At 39.2% G+C, this 19,979-nt stretch overlaps 1 protein-coding gene and 1 non-coding gene across 2 annotated transcripts; both read left to right on the forward strand.

The window, feature by feature from the left end:
* Nucleotides 1-856: 856 nt before the first annotated feature.
* TGDS (TDP-glucose 4,6-dehydratase) lies at nt 857-11,713 on the forward strand (the record flags this gene model as incomplete). Its single annotated transcript, XM_014955498.1, has 9 exons — nt 857-947; nt 1,963-2,105; nt 3,859-3,957; nt 4,797-4,856; nt 6,319-6,362; nt 7,404-7,569; nt 8,123-8,181; nt 10,070-10,167; nt 10,572-11,713. Coding segments are annotated over 9 exons (861 nt in total), but the record flags the coding sequence as incomplete, so codon positions are not given.
* A 4,882-nt stretch (nt 11,714-16,595) lies between these two features.
* Nucleotides 16,596-16,668, forward strand: TRNAF-GAA. The gene has a single exon. It is a non-coding gene; the product is annotated as a tRNA-Phe (tRNA).
* Nucleotides 16,669-19,979: the final 3,311 nt, after the last annotated feature.

Consider the following 19,979-nt stretch of genomic DNA (forward strand, 5'->3'; position numbering starts at 1 on the left):
AGTTTAAAATAATGAATGAATTCTATTTACTGGGGCATTTCAGTTGTATTCAGGGATAAGAAATAGGAAAATCAGTTAATCTTTCTCCTCTTTCTGACATATATTACTTCTTTGAGGCTATTGTTCAGAATTGTTGCTTCAGAACTTCTTAAAACATAGCTGCATTAGAACTATTTTTAGTTAATTGCTTTGTTATTGAAAATACAAAAGTGTTTCGCCCCAGGACACCCCTTCTTCTCAGGTACTATTTTGCTTAATTTAAGCCAACAGATAAATATAAAAAAAACTTTTCCTCAGCTTGCATTTACCTTTAAAAGCTGTTGTTGCTTCTGTGTCAAACTAAAGAACGGCTTCTGTGTTGATGCCTGACTATTTTCTAAATATGTCAATTTAAAAACAGAGAAATTACCAGAACAAACAACAAAAACCAAAAATCCTTGCAAGACCCAACAATCTATTTTGATAGAAGTGGAAATCCACCTTTCATAATGCCACTAGGTGTCACTGACAGACTAGCCAGGCTCTAACTCTTTTATTTGCTGTGGGAATGTGTCATTTCAACCTCAGCAACCTACACAGTATACTTCTGTTGTGTATATTTTGGGGGTGATGCTGTTTCTAATGTAAAATAGTAACATAAATTGTGAAATAAGTTTTGTTGAGGTTGTTGCTCAAAATGTGTGAATTTTATATCTGGTCTTATTTTAAACGTAGCATTGATAAGTTGCCTGAAACGCAGTTGCTGGTGCTATTTGTGTCCCATTCTTCCTTTGTAATGGTTTGTTATGTGATGCTTGATAAAAATGGAAGCTTACTATTTTCTGTCAAAAATAATTTGTTAATTTTTTTTTTTTAGGGAGATATTTGTGAACCTGATTTTATAAAACAGCTCTTCGAAACTGAGAAAATAGATATAGTCCTTCATTTTGCAGCCCAAACACATGTAGGTAAGCATTGTTGCACATTTTGCTATATTTTCCATCAATATACTTTTTTGAAATATATACTGATTATACTGATATTGTTGTCTTTTTCCTTCGTATAAAACAAGGATACAGTTTGTCTCTACAAACTACATGATTCAATGTCTAGTGGCCTTTTTAACTTAAACAGGTTCACAGCCTTAATTTAAAAAGTGCTTCATCTGACTGTTGTCTGTTTTCATTGCACATAAATGGTAATGCCTTTTTTTTTTTTTTGGTGCATCACAGTTTTAAATTCCATCTAGACACACAGGTGACTGACAGTGTACTGGTGGAATCATGAAGACAATGGAGAAAGAATTTGTATATAGCCCTTTTTCCCTGATTGGTTCCAGCCTTGCAGGAAAAAACACAGTGTGGAAGCTGAAGGATTAGGCATAGCTCCCTTCAGAATCCTGCTTGGAATCTAAAAAGAGAGAATGAATTACACTTAAAAGTGCCTATTTCAGATTACCACTCTTCAGTAACACTGGAGAACTATCCCTACTGCACTCCTTTCTTCACGAGAAGAAATCCTCAAAGAGTTCTCCAGGAAAGTGCTTCTCAAAGTAGTCAGATTTGATATGCTCAAAGTCATTAGGTCAGTGGGACAATTCTAAGAATTAAAACGGGTGCTAGTTAATTAACAGTAATAGGTATGTAATAGTGCATCTTACATCTGTCTAATACTTTTCTTAGTGAGCTTGGCCCTTCCTAGTGGTGGTGGGGCAATAGTTATGCTGCCGCCTAAGTAAAATTAAATCATGCTGTTTCAAATGGAACCATCCCCAGCCAACAAGCTCCCGATTCCAGCCTCTTGTCGAGAGCAAGGATTTTGTCTTCAAGTAAGTGTAGAAAGTGTCTTCATTTAATTTATTCACCTTGCTATCTGACAATCAAAGAACTAAAGTCCCAGTCTATATTGCAGCCTCTAATGTTGCGGTTCAATAGGAAGCCTAAATTTAATTAGAATTGTTTGAAATTTTTTTTTTAAATGCAGATCTTTCATTTTGGCATGCCCTGGAATTCACCTATGTGAATGTCTATGGCACTAACGTGCTGGTTGCTGCTGCGCATGAAGCCAACGTGGAGAAGTTTGTCTATGTCAGTACAGATGAGGTGTACGGAGGTAGCACTGATGAGGTGAGTTTGAAAGTGCATGAGGGTTTTTTTTAGCTTTACTTGCCTTTAATAGTGGGGAAAAAAAAAAGAATCTAACTTTTCATAGTCTCTGTAAATGTATGACTTTCATGCTATTTCTGACAATACTGTAACTTGTAAACAAGCTAAAAAGAATCTAACTTTCCATGGTCTCTGTAAATGTATGACTTTCAAGCTGTTTCTGACAATACTGTAACTTGTAAACAAGTGCTAGTTGTTTCTAGAAAACTAAGTATCAAAATTGTCCTGATTTTTTTTTTTTAGTTTGTTTTATAGACTTTCAAGCTGTTTCTGACAATACTGTAACTTGTAAACAAGTGCTAGTTGTTTCTAGAAAACTAAGTATCAAAATTGTCCTGATTTTTTTTTTTTAGTATGTTTTATATTGAATATGTATTACCCAAAGGAGTGAGTTTGGGGTCATTAATGACATGCGAATACTCCTCAGAGATAGTATCAAAGGAATGTATTCTACAAATCTTGCCTTGGAGCATTTGTGAAACTTCAGTAATGTGCACAGTATGCTGTTCTTTTATTTTTCTTTTATTTTTTTTAATTTTTCCTGGTCTGCCTTGACTATAAACTTGACAGGCAGGGAACTGTTTTGTACTCTAGATAAAATACTAAGAGAACTGTTAGTAGGTTGATTGTCAGTAGGTATTGACAATTTGAACAGGGAACAGTTCCCGTATTACCGGAAGAAATATGCAGATGTTTCTTATTATTCCTGACCTTAATTCAGGAAATGTAATTTAGCTCAGTAAAAAGGCAAATTATGCATGCTTATCTTTCCTTGGCTGCTATTTACACCTTTAGAGTCTTGTGCCATAATCCATGACAATACTACTCTATTTCAGAAAAATCATGTGCATTTTCTTGTTCTTGCAATGTCTTTATCAGTTCCTTCGACACAACTTCAATTTGTAGGCTTTTATGATACCCAAGGATGTTGTTTTCCTGCATGTAGACTAGTGGTTTGGCTGAGACAACTTCAAGTGAGCTGCTTCTGCCACTGGGCTGTGAAAAGAGCACTTCCATTTAATTGGTTCTTTGTTCTCTTTGTGGATCACAGTAGAAGTTCTTTTTTTTTTCCCCTTTTGGGAGGGGGAGAATGTCAACAAGTAAATTCAGGTCAATTAATTTCAGAGGCAAAGGTCAGAAAAGGTCAGTGAGCCTTTAATCACGTGTTAAGGTGATTGTTAAGATTTGCATCTCAGGCAGTGTAGAATTCCTCCTTTCTTTGGGTAGTTATTGTATTTCCCCCCTTCCTCCTCTCGCAAGTGAGAGGTAGATAGAAGTGGCAGGATAGCCATGAAGCTACCTCTTCTGGAACAGGTCAGAATTGTTGAAACCTTGCTTTGGAGCACTTTTCTACTTTTCTTCTAGAAATAAAATTTATAGAAAAGAGAGAATGGACCCCTTTATCTAGGACTGAAAGGTTAATTTGCTGGCTCGGGTGCAATGGTGCTCTGAGTCAATAGGACCCTGAAAAAGATTGAACCTCCCTGTGGTTACAGTACAAGATCAAAATCTAAGGACCTGCTACCATGAGGTGCTCTGCTAGGACTATAAAAACTGTCTTTTATTATTGGTCTTCTGCTGTAAGTGGAAGAGTGACTTTCTCAGACAGGTGTACTTGGATATTTAGGGATTTTTATTTCAGTTGCAACTGTAGCTTTTGTGACTAACAAGGCAAAAGAAATTGAGTAATTCAAATTTTTCCTTTTCATTTCAGGAATTTGATGAATCCTCACCAAAACGTCCAACAAATCCCTATGCCTCCTCTAAAGCAGCTGCAGAGTGTTTTGTTCAGTCGTACTGGGAAAGGTACCAAGTAAGTTGATGGAAGCTTCAAAAACTCTGAAGTCCATGCTTAAGTGTCTATATTATGTATATAAGAGTATAAAAGAAAAAAATCGGTACTAGTCCACCCAGTGCTACTTCTTTCCTGATTGCTAATCTTGTAGGTTGGATGTGTCGGAGAATGTCCACCCCTTATTGGTGGAGTTACACTGCAAGACAGTGGGGAGGTCAAATGTTTTGAACTTTTTTTGAAAATCTGAACTGTAATGTCTTTAAATGTTCTTTGATAATGGTGAAAGAGAACACTAGCAAATTAGAAAACAGTGTTAAGCTTAAAGGTAATCTGCTTATAGAGAAGTAGAATATGCAAAGTTCAAATTGTATTAAGATTAGGCTTATAGGGAAAGCAAAAAAAAAAAAAGGAAAAAATCCTATTACTCATGTTTGTTTAAGCAAAAATATTTAAAATTTTGAATACCTCAGGTTAGCTCTTGCAAATGTTGTTTTTGACGTAAAACTGACTTGAATAAGATGTTAAAGTCTGTGAAACATTTTCTTGGAATAAGTAGTAGTAAGTCAGTCTTCAGTCAACCAGATGTGTGTATGTAACATCCTATGGTGCTTCCCTAGCAAGACTGAGAGATTACAAACATTTGTCAGGTGTGATGCTTCTAACAGACTGAGCAGGCTGGAGACCCTGCCTGTTTGATGGAAGTACGTTTAATTTATTAATGTTTGTAAGGGTGTGCAGGTTTTTGAGTAAGCACTGTGGGTGTGTCAGTTTATTATTTATTGGTCAGTAGCAAGCCTATAGATTTTTACTGGTATATATTTTCGTATGTAATCACATGCATGTTTAATGCTCTTCAGTTCCCTGTTGTTATCACACGGAGCAGTAATGTTTATGGACCACACCAGTATCCAGAAAAAGTAAGTTAAACCTGTGCTTTATCCTGAACTTCAGTATGCCATAATTTAGGGGTGTAGCGATGTTACTTTTTTCTTATAAGAATGGACTGACTTGTGAAAAAAGAACTGCCTTACAGGTGTGTTTGTTCACACTCACCTGTGGTTATATATTTTGATCTCACACTAACATCTTACCATCAACACAATGAACAGGTGTGTTTTGGTTATCAGTAAAGTATCAATTAGAGATTTCTATTTATTTATGTGAATTTTACTACAATGCTTTTGTTTTGTAATTTTTTTTTAGTTTTCAAAGGATATTTAACTACCCTCTATCTGGCAGGGTTCCTCTACAAATTATATTTACTCACATGTCGTGTGCGGTAGTTAGGAATATTTAATAACTAAGGTAAACATTTAAAACAGTAAACTGTGAGAGAGCAGTATGTCTGGTACAGAAAGAGATGTTCCAGCCTGTAGAGAAAATAGGTAAGGTAAAGCTATAACAATCAGATATATGGTGAGAAATAGTACAAAGTAACTTATTCTTTGTATTTCCTCACATAGCTTGCAGGGGAACTATTTAAAATGATTATTAGTGAGAGGGAGTTGCCTTTGTAGGCAATACCACGATCTGCTGTGCTAGTAAATGGAATGATAGTGATAATCATACGTAATCTTTGGAGTTCGGAGCTTGTGCGAAATGCAGCTGCATTTTTCAGTTCTAGTGAGGTATTTTTAAATCTGAATTGCTTTTTATATATTGGGGTTTTTTTTCAAATAAATTTATTTTTCCCTACATTGTGGCAGGTGGATAAGCAAGGGTTTTTAAAATGTCTTTCACTGATTTGTGACTTGGGAAACGTCTGGCTACAGGTTGCATGATGTTGAGAAGTCTGTTCAGGGGATGTATCGCTGTTCACTTGCTTTCAGCTTATAGATATTCCTCCTCAAGTATCTACTTTTAGTTACTGCTAAGACCACAATACTAGGCTATATGGATTTTTAGTTTAGATCTTTAGTATGGATCTTTAGCTCCCATGTTTAGAGTGGTAAGTTAACAAAGCTAAAAGAATCCGAATAGCTTTCTAATTGTTTCAGTTTTAAAACTTTAATAGCAGGGCCAACTCTTCTGAAGTTTCTGGGACACTATGAATGGGTCTAAGCTTATAGCTGAATATAATACTGTAAATCTTTATGCTCCAAGCTAGTGGCTTGTAAATACTGATTTGTAATGGTTGACCAGAAAGATAAGCTTTACAACACAACAGAGGCATCTACTCTGAAAAAAACGCAAACAACGCAAATCCTTGCAGTTCCTAGGCTTGATACGTTCTTTGATTAGACTTAAGAGAACTTGAAAGTTTTTAAAGGGTCTTATCAAAACACTTAATACTTACTGGTGAAACCCCATGTTCTTTGCAGAAAAACAGCTTCTAAAATAGCAGAGTAATTTTTTTTTTTTCTGTGTTCAATTCCTTAGGTTATTCCAAAGTTTATATCTTTGTTGCAACAGAACAGAAAATGGTAAGAATAGCTTTCTAATGGTTTCAGTTTAAAAACTTTAATAGCGAGGCCAACTGTTCTAAAGTTTCTGGGACACTATGAATGGGTCTAAGGTTCACTTGCTTTCAGCTTATAGATATTCCTCCTCAAGTATCTACTTTTAGTTACTGCTAAGACCACAATACTAGGCTATATGGATTTTTAGTTTAGATCTTTAGTATGGATCTTTAGCTCCCATGTTTAGAGTGGTAAGTTAACAAAGCTAAAACTCCCGTGTTTAGAGTGGTAAGTTAACAAAGCTAAAAGAATCCGAATAGCTTTCTAATTGTTTCAGTTTTAAAACTTTAATAGCAGGGCCAACTCTTCTGAAGTTTCTGGGACACTATGAATGGGTCTAAGCTTATAGCTGAATATAATACTGTAAATCTTTATGCTCCAAGCTAGTGGCTTGTAAATACTGATTTGTAATGGTTGACCAGAAAGATAAGCTTTACAACACAACAGAGGCATCTACTCTGAAAAAAACGCAAACAACGCAAATCCTTGCAGTTCCTAGGCTTGATACGTTCTTTGATTAGACTTAAGAGAACTTGAAAGTTTTTAAAGGGTCTTATCAAAACACTTAATAACATTTAATAAACCCCATGTTCTTTGCAGAAAAACAGCTTCTTACTGGTGAAACCCCATGTTCTTTGCAGAAAAACAGCTTCTAAAATAGCAGAGTAATTTTTTTTTTCTGTGTTCAATTCCTTAGGTTATTCCAAAGTTTATATCTTTGTTGCAACAGAACAGAAAATGGTATGTAATTTGCTTTTTTGTTTGTGATACTTATGTTATAAAACTGTAATTACAACTATAAATAAGTGGCATAGTGTATAAAATGATAATTTCATAACTAAGCTATGAATCATTTATTTTACTAATAGGTTTTCCCTAAACTAAAGAATTATTTGCATGTCAGCTACTTAAGGTACCAGCAAAGCTGCTTAAAACACAGTCTAATAAATTGAATGCTTCTATTTAAGGATTAACAAAATTTTCTTGCCTTTTCCTGGTTTTAAGCTGTATTCATGGTTCTGGACTTCAAAGAAGGAACTTCCTTTATGCAACTGATGTGGTAGAAGCATTCCTAACTGTCCTGAAGGAGGGGAAGCCAGGTGAAATTTATAACATTGGAACTAACTTTGAGATGTCCATTGTCCAGCTTGCTAAGGAGTTAATCCATTTGGTGAGTAGACAGCTATGATGCTTTTCTTTACCAGCCATTGCACCTATGGACAATTACACTATAAACCTTTTGTAGCTCCAAGAGAGCTTAGGTTTGTGGTGGATCTTGGAAGATAATTGAAGCAGAACAACAGGCTACCCTTTCTGTGGCAGCTCTATTGTGTAAGTTTGTAGTACAGGCTATCATGTGTTGCACTGCTGCATCGTTTACCCTGACGTGGGACAAAACTGGCATAATGATTAAATACGTTTCAATAGGGTTTTTTCATGCTGGCTGCTTCAGTTTTGTTCTGAGAACGTGGCACTATTAAAATCTAACAACTTGTTAGGCAGTGCTCAGGTGAAGGACAAGTATTGGAATTGTTCTAGGTAGTTTTGATAATTTTGTAGTTTGAAAACTCAGTTTAGACAAAAGACCATTTCTGTTTGTGGGTTGGTTTTTTTTTAACAGACTTAAATACTGTTTTTAAAAAATTATTTTTAAAAAATGATCTGTTTTTAAATGTATGATAAAACAGTGCAAGATGGGAGTAATTTTTGTTTCTTTTTGACAGATAAAGAAAACCAGTTCGGAGTCAGAAATGGAGCACTGGATGGATTATGTCAAAGACAGGTAAGAAAATAGTGAAGCACAGGCAGGATAGCTTTATCTGGAAGGCTTCTGGGGCTCTTGCCAAATATTTTTTTCTGGAGGTGTTTCTGCTCTGTAGGAAGGAAAACTTTTGAGGGGAGTAGGAGTGGTTTTGCTTTCTTCTTTTTTTTTGCTAGTGGATTTGACATCTTTGATCTGTTCAGAACACTGTATAGAAAAATAGGATTTCGATTTATTGTCAGGATCCTTAGGTCGGAGCGTATGTCTTGAAGGGGAATGTGTAATGCTAATCTGTCTGCCTTCTAACTTTCTTCAGGCAGGCTTTACACAGTAGCTAAATCTTTTTTCTTAAGGGTAGTTTAGGTAGTTTATTCAGTACTTTGTATTCAGTATCACTTGAGTGAGATGAATCCCACCATGTCTCATTTAGCTTTAGTGTTTTGACGTTAATGTCACTAGTTCAGACTTAGATATGCTTTATAGGTAAGACCCGCTCTCCACAGGCAGAAATATGCACCAACAGAGTGTAGTTAATTTTAGATTCCTATCTTAAGCTGAAACTATTACCTCAAAAGTAGATGTAAAACCCTGAGGTGCCAAAGTTAGGGTGGCGGCAAAAATGGATAGCTTTTATAAATATGCTTTTGCTGTGTGTTTGCGTCATTAATTTCAGGCTTGGTTTGGCTCTGTTCTTTTATCTTCATTTCTTTTCTGCAGCAACAATGAGTCTCTGCTTACTTTAGATATCACTCTTTGTCTCCAGAGTGATTACAAATGACGTATCTGCCGATAGCAGTTAAGTACTACGATGGCCTTTAGAATTCTCACTTTCTGTTCACATTTGGATTGTTATCGTGGCAACTGAAGTGTCTTTAAATGTACTAATTCTTGTTTTTAAAAGGAAGCGTTCCTCAGAATTGTATCTGAGTGTATGGCAGGGCTTTGAAGAAATTGCCTTTGGCTCACATGAAGCGAGTGTTCAGTAGGCCTCAGTGTAATTCAGACTGAGATGTTTCTTCATGTGTATTGGGCCCTGTCTGCTAATGTTTAAACGTAAACGGGCTTGGGAAAACTAACCACATAGGAATACATGTTTTAACGAGTGTTGAAGTCTTATAAAAGATTCTTAAAATACGTAACTAATGAGTATTTAACTCTATAATGAGTGACTTAAAGGTCACGAGGGTTACTTGCCATGGAAAAATTAGTTCGGCTTCTGCTTGAGATTAGCATGTTTTAGGAACGGTGATAAGTAGCTGGTTTCTGTCTGCACACGTAGCTTAACTACTGGGTGTGCTAGTGCCAGTAATGCAGGAATGCTGCACTAGACTACCTCACTGCCACATTGTGGAAGTGAAAATTTGTGCCGTGCTTTAAATGTAGAGAATCTCTTTCTGTGTTGAATCTTGCAGGCTGGGATTCTACATATTCAATATTATTAAGTTTGTGTAGCTAATGGGGCGCTGTAGCCATGATGCTTTGGAAGTCTGTGTATTTTGAATCTTGAAGTATGTGAAAATTTGTGGGCTTTCAGGATGAAAAATGTGAATGCTGATACTGGAGAACACTGGCTTGCGTAGTGACTGTCTGAAGAGTTGCAAATGTGCCGATTTGCACAATTGCATTGGCAGTGATTTGAGTTTTGCATTCATTTTTGTGCCAATAAGATATTAATTCATATTTATTCTAGTCAGGTCCAACTAGTGGACTGTACAGACTGGACTGTAAGGTTGTAGCTGCACTCAACTGCCGTGGTTTTTTTTGAAGGCAATATAATCTGTTCATGTTGATGAGGACTTTTCAAAAAGCATGCCTGGTGTTGGTTTGAAGAGGATGTGAGGTACTGCATGTCCAGTTAATGAAAAAGTCTAATCAAATTGTTTTCCATATGCATTTTATACTTCATCAGACCTACCAATGACCTGAGATACCCAATGAATTCAGAAAAAATGCACAACTTGGGATGGAGACCTAAAGTGCCTTGGAAAGAAGGAATAAAGAAAACAAGTAGGACTGATGGCTTTTACACTAATTGATGTAGAAGTGATAGGAGGGGGGAAAGTGGGGGGGACTGGTATATAGGTTAGTTAATGAGAGTTACAGTGAATTAATTTAACACTTCAATTTTACATAAAAATGTCTGCTTTTTAAGTACTGAATTTAACTGATTTAAAAAAGGGTTAATCACAATAAAGTAGCATCAGGTACTAGAATTAATTACTTTTTAACTCTAGAATAAGTCTTGAATAAAGAATTTAAAAAATCTAAACTAGATTTTTTTTTAATATTATAGGTTAAAATTTTACGTAATGAACTATTAGCATGTTGCTAGTCTTATGATATCTGTGGAATTTTTGCATTTCCCTGTTACCTCTGGTCAGCTTGACTCATCAACATTCTCTTCATACTAGTTGAATGGTACAAAGAAAACTTTCACAACTGGAAAAACTCCGAGAAAGCTTTGGAACCCTTTCCTGTGACAGATCCATTTGCACAGCTTGGTGATCCGTAGGGTGGCAGAGAACCTGAAGGAGTTTGTTCTACCTCACACAGTCTTTTCATCGAAGCCCACGATCAAGTGGCCACGCTGAACTCTTAATGTATTCAGGCTCCATGAACCAGGATGAATACAGAACTACAGCACGGCACAACTTCAGAAGGGTTTCAGCACTTTAGAAGTTGAACCTGTTAATTTCAGCCTTTGGTGCAATACTATATTCTCATTAGGTGTTGATTTTAAAGAACTGTACAGGATGAAGAATATTTATTATGCTATAAATTAGTGTAATGAAGTCAAATCTGCCTTAATAATAATTGTGATTACAGCTTTGGGACTTTCATTGGAATTTGTTTTAGTTCTGGAGTTGTTTAGTTCTTTATTAGTTTGTTTTTACAGTGTAATATATTATGTTTGTCACTTTAAAGAGTTGTATTTTATTTTTAATCAAGGAGGAAAATGCCGTGTTTCCTGGAGGGTATAAATCAGTTGATAAAAGCTAGATAGGGTACCCATACAGTTCAGTCCTTTTCTCTGTTGGTGCAGTATTACTTTCTGGAGGTGACTGATTAAACCATTGCCTACTCTATAACTGTAAATGCCCTTTTTAAGGGGGGTAGGGGTACAAGTGTCAAGAAATAGCAGGTGTTCTTGCTGAAATTTCCAGAGGCATTTTCTTTAAACTTTGCTCAGTTTTAGATGTCATCTGTTTACTGTATTACTGTCTTTTACATGTTAATTTCCTTTTCTTAACTGTAATTGTAACAAACTTGAAATACTGTAACACAGTTAACATTCCAGTGATGTTATTTCCTCTGATATGAAGGCTATTTATGGAGATAAATTTTAAACACTTCTTTTCTTGTGAAATGTGGTTTGGCAGACCTTATTCAAGGCAGTGTTTCATGATTTTTATTTTTTTTTTTTGATGGCAAACATTTTGAAGATGAAACAATATTTGAGTTTTACTGTAAAGTTTGGGAGGAAACTTCAGTTCTATAAACATGCCAATGGATCTTTTTCGTAGTTGATTTAGTAATAAAAGTTACAGTGTAACTGGTTTCTCTTGATGAAGTAAGCATGCTGAAAAAGTAGATGGTGGGGTGGGATGGTTTTTTTTTGTTGTTTGTTTTTTTGTAATATTTCTTAGTTCTTTGTGTATCCTGAAAAAATTATCTTCACTTTTTTAGCTTTGAGGTGGCAGGCATAGAAGGGAAAAGTCTTCTTAGTTTTATCGCTGGCTTCTGTACATGGCACAGTCTCAGACCCTTGTGTTGCCCCTCCATAAAGCTGATGGAAGCATAAGACTAGGATGCAGTGGTGTGCTTGGAAATTGCTGCGACTTCTAAACTCTCACAGAAGTTGGGAGTTAACTGTCAAAACACAAGTGTGTGCAGAAGTCCTTTCCTCTTCACTCTAAGGGCAGGAAGAATGGAGCTTGGGGCGTTTGCCTTAGCTTTGCCCCTGCTAAATTTTGGTAATAACTGAACGTAAAACTTGATACTGATCCATACAGACTTAGAGGTACTGCTCCCCAAGCACTCCCAGCTTCATCTCACGTTCTTGGGACCCACAGTGCTCCCAACTTCATCTCATCTTCTGCGTACTGCATGGTGCTGTTGATAAAAAGCCACTCTTGAGAGGTAGGAGTTATCTTAAAAGAAGGCTGAACAGTAAGCATCCGGGCTTACCTTGGCACCAAGTCTGTGTTCTAAAGTCTAGGAATGCATTACTGAAGGTAAGTGAGTTTTCTGTGATGAAATGGGATAACAATTCTGTACTAGAATTGCATTGCACCTGTATTTTTTGGGTTTCTGATACTTGGTTTAGGAATCAAAATGTTAATTTGGGAAGGACAGAAGTTACAGGACTTGATGTGTACTAGTCTATTAGAATACTTGACTTACCGGATACTTAAGGTTAAGTTTCTACCAATAAAGCACTTAAATTTCATTGTCAAACACACATTGCTGATAATATTCAAATATTTTCTTAATTTTAATGTTTTCTTGAGGTACAGCTTCCTTATAATATGCAGTTACTTATCCATCTTACTGTTTTGTATTTTACACAAGTCAATACCAGGCGCTGAAGTGCTGCAAAGATCTGTTTTAGCTGTCTTTATTCTGGCAGCTGCTCGGAGTGAGCTGCATGTAAGTATGTATCTTTCGCATCAGCTTATGCTGGTGTACTGGTTATATGATGTGTCTTTAGGATTAGAGAGTATAGATAATTATTATTTTCAACCTTCCAGTCTCTTTGGAACAATAAAAATCAATTAACTTGTGATAGCGTTATCACATCAGAAATACACAGAAGGAAGCAGTAGTGTGTAGTGGTAGATCTACTGAATAGATCTTTTGAAGGTTGTTTTGAATATTTAAAGGCTTAAGATGCAAGTGTTGACGTTTATGTGACTATCCAAACAAGGGATGCTACTGGGAGTGGATTTTTCAAAAGGATATATTTAGTGGAAGCTGTTCTAGTTTATTTAAATGTTTTTGAAGATTTAATTAATCCTTCCAAATGTCTGAAATTTCTGGCTTGGTGTTCCTACCATTATTTTTATATATATATATATATACACATACACATTATAAAATATATAAATATACATTTGTAAAAAATTAATTTAGGAGGCTTTTGCTTTGAGCTACTTTGCTGTGGATCAGGTTGCCTTAGCAAGTGAGTGCCCTGGTGGGAGCATTTCTTTCAGAGGGAAAAGTCTTTTTACTCTTAAAGAAAACATCTTATTTTGCCATTAACCTTCTGGCTTCTGTAGGAAGAAAAGGACAGAGGATCAAGTAGCGAACTGTTAATGTGGAGGTGTGTGATGCTTTTAGTTTTTATTTCTCAGTTTTCACGTGGAAGAGATGAAGAAGCCTTTCTGCAGAAGGCAGAGGTAGGGATGTAAAACGCTGTGAACACAGAAATCTTTCAGTTAGTGTTTCTCAGGGTTTGTGTCACAGAACAAATTGAGGTTACACGAGCGAGGAAATAAATGGAGTAAATGTGGATGTCACTTAAACTGCTAAAGCTTTCTAAAGGAGAAGAGCCGGCCTTTGGCAAAGGGTTTCTGTCTGGCTTCCATCGTGAATGAGAGGCTCACACTTGGGAAATTATTTGGGGATAGCTGTCAGGTCTGCGTCTCTTTTGGGGGTTACTGTGGTGGGTTGAATCAGATCTTCTGGAAGCAGCTCCTGAAATCTCTTGTGCATTGGGGAAAACCAACTTTGCCGCCCTGTTATCTTGGTGTACGCCACATCTGCCATTCAGCACATCCCTGGCCAGCAGAAAGTGAAAGAATTTGGAAGCTGGTGCAGTGGGCAGCTGAGGCAGGGCTGTTGCCAGTCCGCCTGCCCTGAGTCGTGGCCTCTGGGGCCTTTGTGTGTGTGTCGGTCCCTGTTTGGGTGGTGGAGATGATCCTTGTCTTCTCCAAGGCTTTCTCTGGTTTGACCCTGGCGACCTGCTTACCTGCTGCTCGGTGTTAGGGGGGTGTCAGCTGTGGTTGAGGCTGGTTTATGTTGTTGTAATATGGTGGGCTAGAAAATAGCTTTTCTTTGTCCACCCTGTCCTGTGCTAGATGGAGGAAGAGATTATTGGAGAAAAAAAAATGTGGGTTTTTTTTTGTTTGTTTGTTTATTTGTTTAATGTCTTGGGGTTTTTTCCTCCAATCTCTATTCTGGAGGAATACAAAATAACACAATTTGGTTTCCCTCTAGGACATAGTTTTGGCTGGACTCACAACGCTCCATTTTACTAAAAACGTGTTCTTATGCCCTTTAAATAGCCATGAAATGCTAATATGTTTCTACTTTTAAGTAAGAGGAACTTTCATACAAACCCCCAAATTTGTTTGGAGGGGAAAAAGTGCCTATTTTATTAAATATAGTATATTTCAGACCGAGTTATCCTTTTGTTTCTGTTTCATTTTGTTTTGCATTACTTTTAGTTTTTATTTCCATTTCACCTGGCAAAACAATGGTTCCTAACGATAATAAAAATTAGAATACCCTGTTGGTACATAAAAACTTTTTTTTTTTTGTGGTAATGTATGAAAACTCTGAAGTCAATAGTATTTTGACTTCTATGCATGTCATCACACATTTGGAGTTTATCTACACCACAGATCACAAGATAATGTTATCTGCATCCGTAGGAGACACGCTCATTAAGTGGCTCCATTCATCGTTTCTCAGCAAAACAATCATTGCTGGTGGCAACAGAAAATCATGAAAATACGAGATTTTTGTATCAGTATGTTTTTAGCACGCCTCTTGAGTACAATGGTATGGGTTTGCTGTGAGTTGTTTTTTTTTTTTTTAACCTCTCCCTAATTGGAATTTTCTGGTAAAGAGTTTCTGTTTCCAGTCACTAAAGTAATTGCTGGCCCCGTCCTCAGCATTTCAGCTTCTGAAAATACATCTTGTGCCTCGTCTGCAATTTTCAGCTTCTGAAGAAGGTGTGGTGGTTGCTCACAGAAGACTTCCAGGATATATACGCTGTTTGAAAGTAAAACGAAAGTAAAAAATAGTGGGCACCAAATACTCGTAGGGCTGCTCTGGGAAAAGGCAGCTGCTTCCACCCTTGAAAAAGGAGGGATTTGTTAAACTCTTGCATTATTGTGGACAAGAGAGAGGTTTGACTATTTTTGACGAACGGGAGGGAGAAGCAGTGGGCAATCTTGCAGAGCACCGTTTCTGGGAGCATGAATAGGGGGTGCTCTTGTGGGTAGCTTTCTCCAGAGCCACATTGGATGTGCAGATGAACACAAATTTGAGGTGTGAGTGTCCAGCAGCAGTGCCACATGTGCTAATGTAATATATGCACTCTCTAATGTATTTGTACTCTCTAATGTAATATGTGCATTCTCTACCTTCGACCTGTAGCCACGGAAGTGTGATAACAGTTGCCTGTTGAAATAAATACCTAGCCAACCATGTGAGAATAAACTATTTTTTCTTATAACTGTCCTTAGTCAGGCTTTATGATTTATGCAGAGTTACAGTGTTTCCCTGTGGAACATGGATGGAGGATGAGGATGGAAGTGCCCTTTCTATTCCCTTTTACTTGTGGCATGTCAGCTCTGTACAGAATTTGTCAGACTTCAAGATAAAGTTCCTGAAAACTGATGCAAAATTACTGCCCTTTTAATGCTCCTGTATCCCACAGAATCTTCTAGTTCCTGTCACCCCTGAAATAAAGCAGGGAGCCACAGCCAGAAGACCTTTATCCTGGGACTAATATGGGTTTGTGTATAGGCATATACATATAGTTTTGTGTTATTGCTGCATTTATCACAGAATCACACAGAATATTCACGGTTTGAAGGGACCTTTGAGATCATGGAGTCCAACCACAAAAAAAAACCAAACCAAAAAACCCCACCAAAAACCACCCACACCACACCCACAGACGGACACAAACCAATAATCTCGGGCACTAGAGGATGCCCTGAAGCGCCACGTCTACACGTTTCTTAAATACCTCCAGGGATGGTGACTCCACCACCTCCCTGGGCAGGCTCTTCCAGAGCCTGACCACTCTCTCAGTAAAGTAATTCTTCCTGATATCTAATCTAAACCTCCCCTGCCACAACTTCAGACCATTTGCTCCGGTTCTGTCATTATTCCTTTGGGAGAAAAGGCCAACCCCCACCTCTCTACAACCTCCTTTCAGGTAGTTGTAGAGGGCAATGAGGTCTCCCCTCAGCCTCCTCCAAAATCATTGGGAGGTCTTCAGGCAATTATCATTGCCTTAAGATATAATTGTATTTGCAAAGACCCGTCATCAGTCCGTTGGCGGCCTTCACAGTACCCGGCGGTGTTGGACGATGAACATCTGCCTCGTTTAAACCTTCCCACAGAAATATCAGCCAGATAAAGGGGTGGAGATAAAACCCCTTAATAATCCCACTTGCGGTGGGGGAAATACAGCAGCCGAAATAGCTCAGTTGGGAGAGCGTTAGACTGAAGATCTAAAGGTCCCTGGTTCGATCCCGGGTTTCGGCAGATGCTTTGTTTTCCATTCCTCTCATTTTTTTTTTACGCGAGGTGGCGTCGTCTGGTGTCTCCGCCGCCCCGCGGGCCCTGGGGGCGTTCAAACACCCCCCCCTCCCGGGTCCGGCCCGGCCCCCCCTCTTGCTCCCCGCCCCGGCGCTGGGTGCGGAGCCCCAGGCTCTTGGTGGGGAGGCCGCTCTGTCGAGCTGGTAGCCAACGTGTCGTGTCGCTCACGACGGGTCGTGTGTCACCACCGTTCCACGTCCTGCGTGTCATTTGTGCTGGTGGCAGCACTCTCCTGGGTCGGGAATTCCCCGTTGCCTTCCTCAGTTGGCTTAGGTTTTCCTTTTGTACATTTATTTATTTATTTTAAATAAAAAAACCACCCAAAACTATGTTTCCAATGGTGAGAGTCAGGGAAACGATGATCTGAAGATGACCCAAGGGAATGGAGCACCTCTCTTCTGAGGAGAGGCTGAGGGACCGGGATGTGTTCAGCCTGGAGAAGACTGAGAGGGGATCTCATCAATGCCTACAAATATCTAAAGGGCGGGTGTCAAGAGGATGGGATCAAACTCTTCTCGGTGGTGCCTGCCGACAGGACAAGGGGCGACGGGCACAAGCTGGAACACAGGAAACTCCATCTAAACACGAGGAAAAACTTCTGCACTTTGAGGGTGGCAGAGCACTGGAACAGGCTGCCCAGAGAGGTGGTGGAGTCTCCTTCTCTGGAGGCATTCAAAACCCGCCTGGATGGGTTCCTGTCCAGCCTGCTCTAGGTGAACCTGCTCTGGCAGGGGGGTTGGTCGATGATCCCCAGAGTTTCCTTCTGACCCCTACCATCCTGTGATTCTGATGCTGTTTTATCTCTGTTAAAAGTGTGCGTGTTGTCGTGTGCCCGGGGATGGCGGGGATGGGCAGGTACCGCTCTGCAGACCCCCTGTACAATCAATCCATAGCAGCCCAGCAAAGCAGCAGTTTTTGGCGTGCCCACATTTCGTATGTGTGGGGTGTGCATGGAAAACCCACGCCGAGGCAGTTTGCGAAGGATGTGGGGTGAAACGAGCTGTCGAGCCTCCCTGTCCTCTTCTCCAGTGCTTCATGCCGCAGGAGAGGGGAGAACACGCTGCAAAGCAAGCCACGAAATCACAGAAATGCCACGCAGCTCGTGTCTACCAAACACTGCGTGGGTCTGTGTCCTCCCTGGCAACAGGAAATGCAGTGTCTGGGAGGATTTTCCTTCCAGTTTCATAGAATCATAGAATGGTTAGAGTTGGAAAGGACCATAACGATCATCAAGTTCCAGCCCCCCTGATATGGGCAGGGACACCTCCCACTGGAGCAGGTTGCTCAAGGCCCCATCCAGCCTGGTCCTGAACACCTCCAGGGATGGGGCATCCACAGCTTCTCTGGGCAACCTGTTCCAGTGTCTCACCACCCTCATGGTGAAAAATTTCTTCCTAATATCTAATCTAAATCTCCCCTCTTTCAGTTTAAAGTTGTTACTCCTCCTCCTATCACTACATGGCCTTGTAAAAGGCCCCTCCCCGTCTTTCCTATAGGCCCCCTTTAGATACTGGAGGGCTGCTATAAGGTGTCCCCGCAGCCTTCTCTTCTCCAGGCTGAACAACCCCAACTCTCTCAGCCTGTCCTTATAGGAGAGGTGCTTCAGCCCCTTCCTTTTTTGTTAGTTTCCCTTTTGGCACTTCTAAGTTTAAGCTTTTCATTTAGGGTGGAAGAACCAAAAGGAAAAAACTTAATTCCTGCTGTCCATTGCTTCCCACTGTGGATGAAGGACGCTAGAAGAAAAAGCAAACCTGTGCAGAGAGGAGCAGGATGGTGAGGGATGGTAAGGACAGGGAGGGAGAGAGGCTTTTAGGAGGATGGAGACAGAGGCAGAAGGATTAGACATTGCTTCTTGCCAAAATCTTGAGCAGAGGGGAAAATTCCTGGACTTCACTATTCCTCTGCTGTCAGCAGATAGCTGAGACTACTTGTGGTTCACAGACAGGTTAAGGAATAACTTCAAGGGCAGAAAATCTGGTAATTAACGTCATCTGGTCTTTACTGCTCATGTGTTACCCCCTGATTCTTTCTTTACTTTTAAGTTGGGAAAAATCACTTGGACTTTTCCAAAGCACAATTTTTAAGAAGGGCATCTGTTTTTGGTTTGAAGACATGAAGAGGCAGAAAACTCACTAGTTCTCTTGGTAACTTGTTCCAACAGTTCCAAATATATTCCTTTAATTTGGAGCTCCCCCTGTTAAATTCTAGCTATTATTTCTGTTAAAGCTTTTCTCTGTTAGATCAAAGATCTTTGCAGTACCTGGAATTTGGTCATCATGAAGCAGTCAAGTTAACACCCAGCTTTGTTTTGACAAACTAAAGAAATCAAACTCTTTTGAGTCTCTCATTTCAAGACACTTTCTCCTGCTTTCAGGGAATTTTGTGTAACCTTTTAAATACACTGACACCAGAACAATGCACAGAAAAAGGTCTTTCAGTATTGGTGTCACCAGTGCAAAACACAGCAGTAAATCAGCTCCTTGCCTCTATTCAGCATCTTTCATCTAGTCTTGAAAAACTATCACTGGTCCTTTTTTAATCACAGCTTCACGTCAAGCATTGCTGTTAAATTGCTTGTCTGATACAAGGAGCTGATGAATATCCTATTAGTACAAACAGCAGAAGTGTGTGTTACTTAGACACCTACTAATGAGACAGGTAAGGGATAGTATAACTGCTTATATTACTATTTTTCTTAAGGCATTTTTAAGCTTTTGAAAGAATGTTAAGGCTGCACACTCCAGTACTTAGGGGTAGGAGGAATCGTTAAAATGAAGATTACTTGTGACTTCTCATCTGTACTTTTGTGCATGTGATATCAGAAATAAATGCTATGTTTTGCAAAAGCTGTTTAATTATTCATCAAAGACTTTCATGGTGCTTTGGGAGTGAATTAGGAAGGTATTAATTTCCCACAGATTTGTAATCAAAGAGACGAAAGAGAGAATGACTGTTTACTTTTGGGCCTTTTCCATACTGCTGAATAAAAGTGTCACAGAGCAAGCTTGGACGTCGGGACCTCGGCCTGTCTGCTTGGCTTGTGTGCTAGCTCCCTGGTAGCCAGCTCCTTCTGAGGTAACATTGGCTATGGAGGGACCAGCCCCACGCAGTGCAGACACCACCCAGCCGGTGCCATGTAGCTGGGGGGGCCAGGAGGTGGCCTCAAGACTGCATTGAGGTAGTGGTCTGGCCATACCCCGTCAGTGCTGCACCAGAGGTTTGGGTTCCCTCTACCGCAGAGTTTCCTGAGGGCCAGG

Source organism: Calidris pugnax, unplaced genomic scaffold (assembly GCF_001431845.1).
Source record: "Calidris pugnax isolate Ruff unplaced genomic scaffold, ASM143184v1 scaffold153, whole genome shotgun sequence".
Classification (NCBI taxonomy): domain Eukaryota; kingdom Metazoa; phylum Chordata; class Aves; order Charadriiformes; family Scolopacidae; genus Calidris; species Calidris pugnax.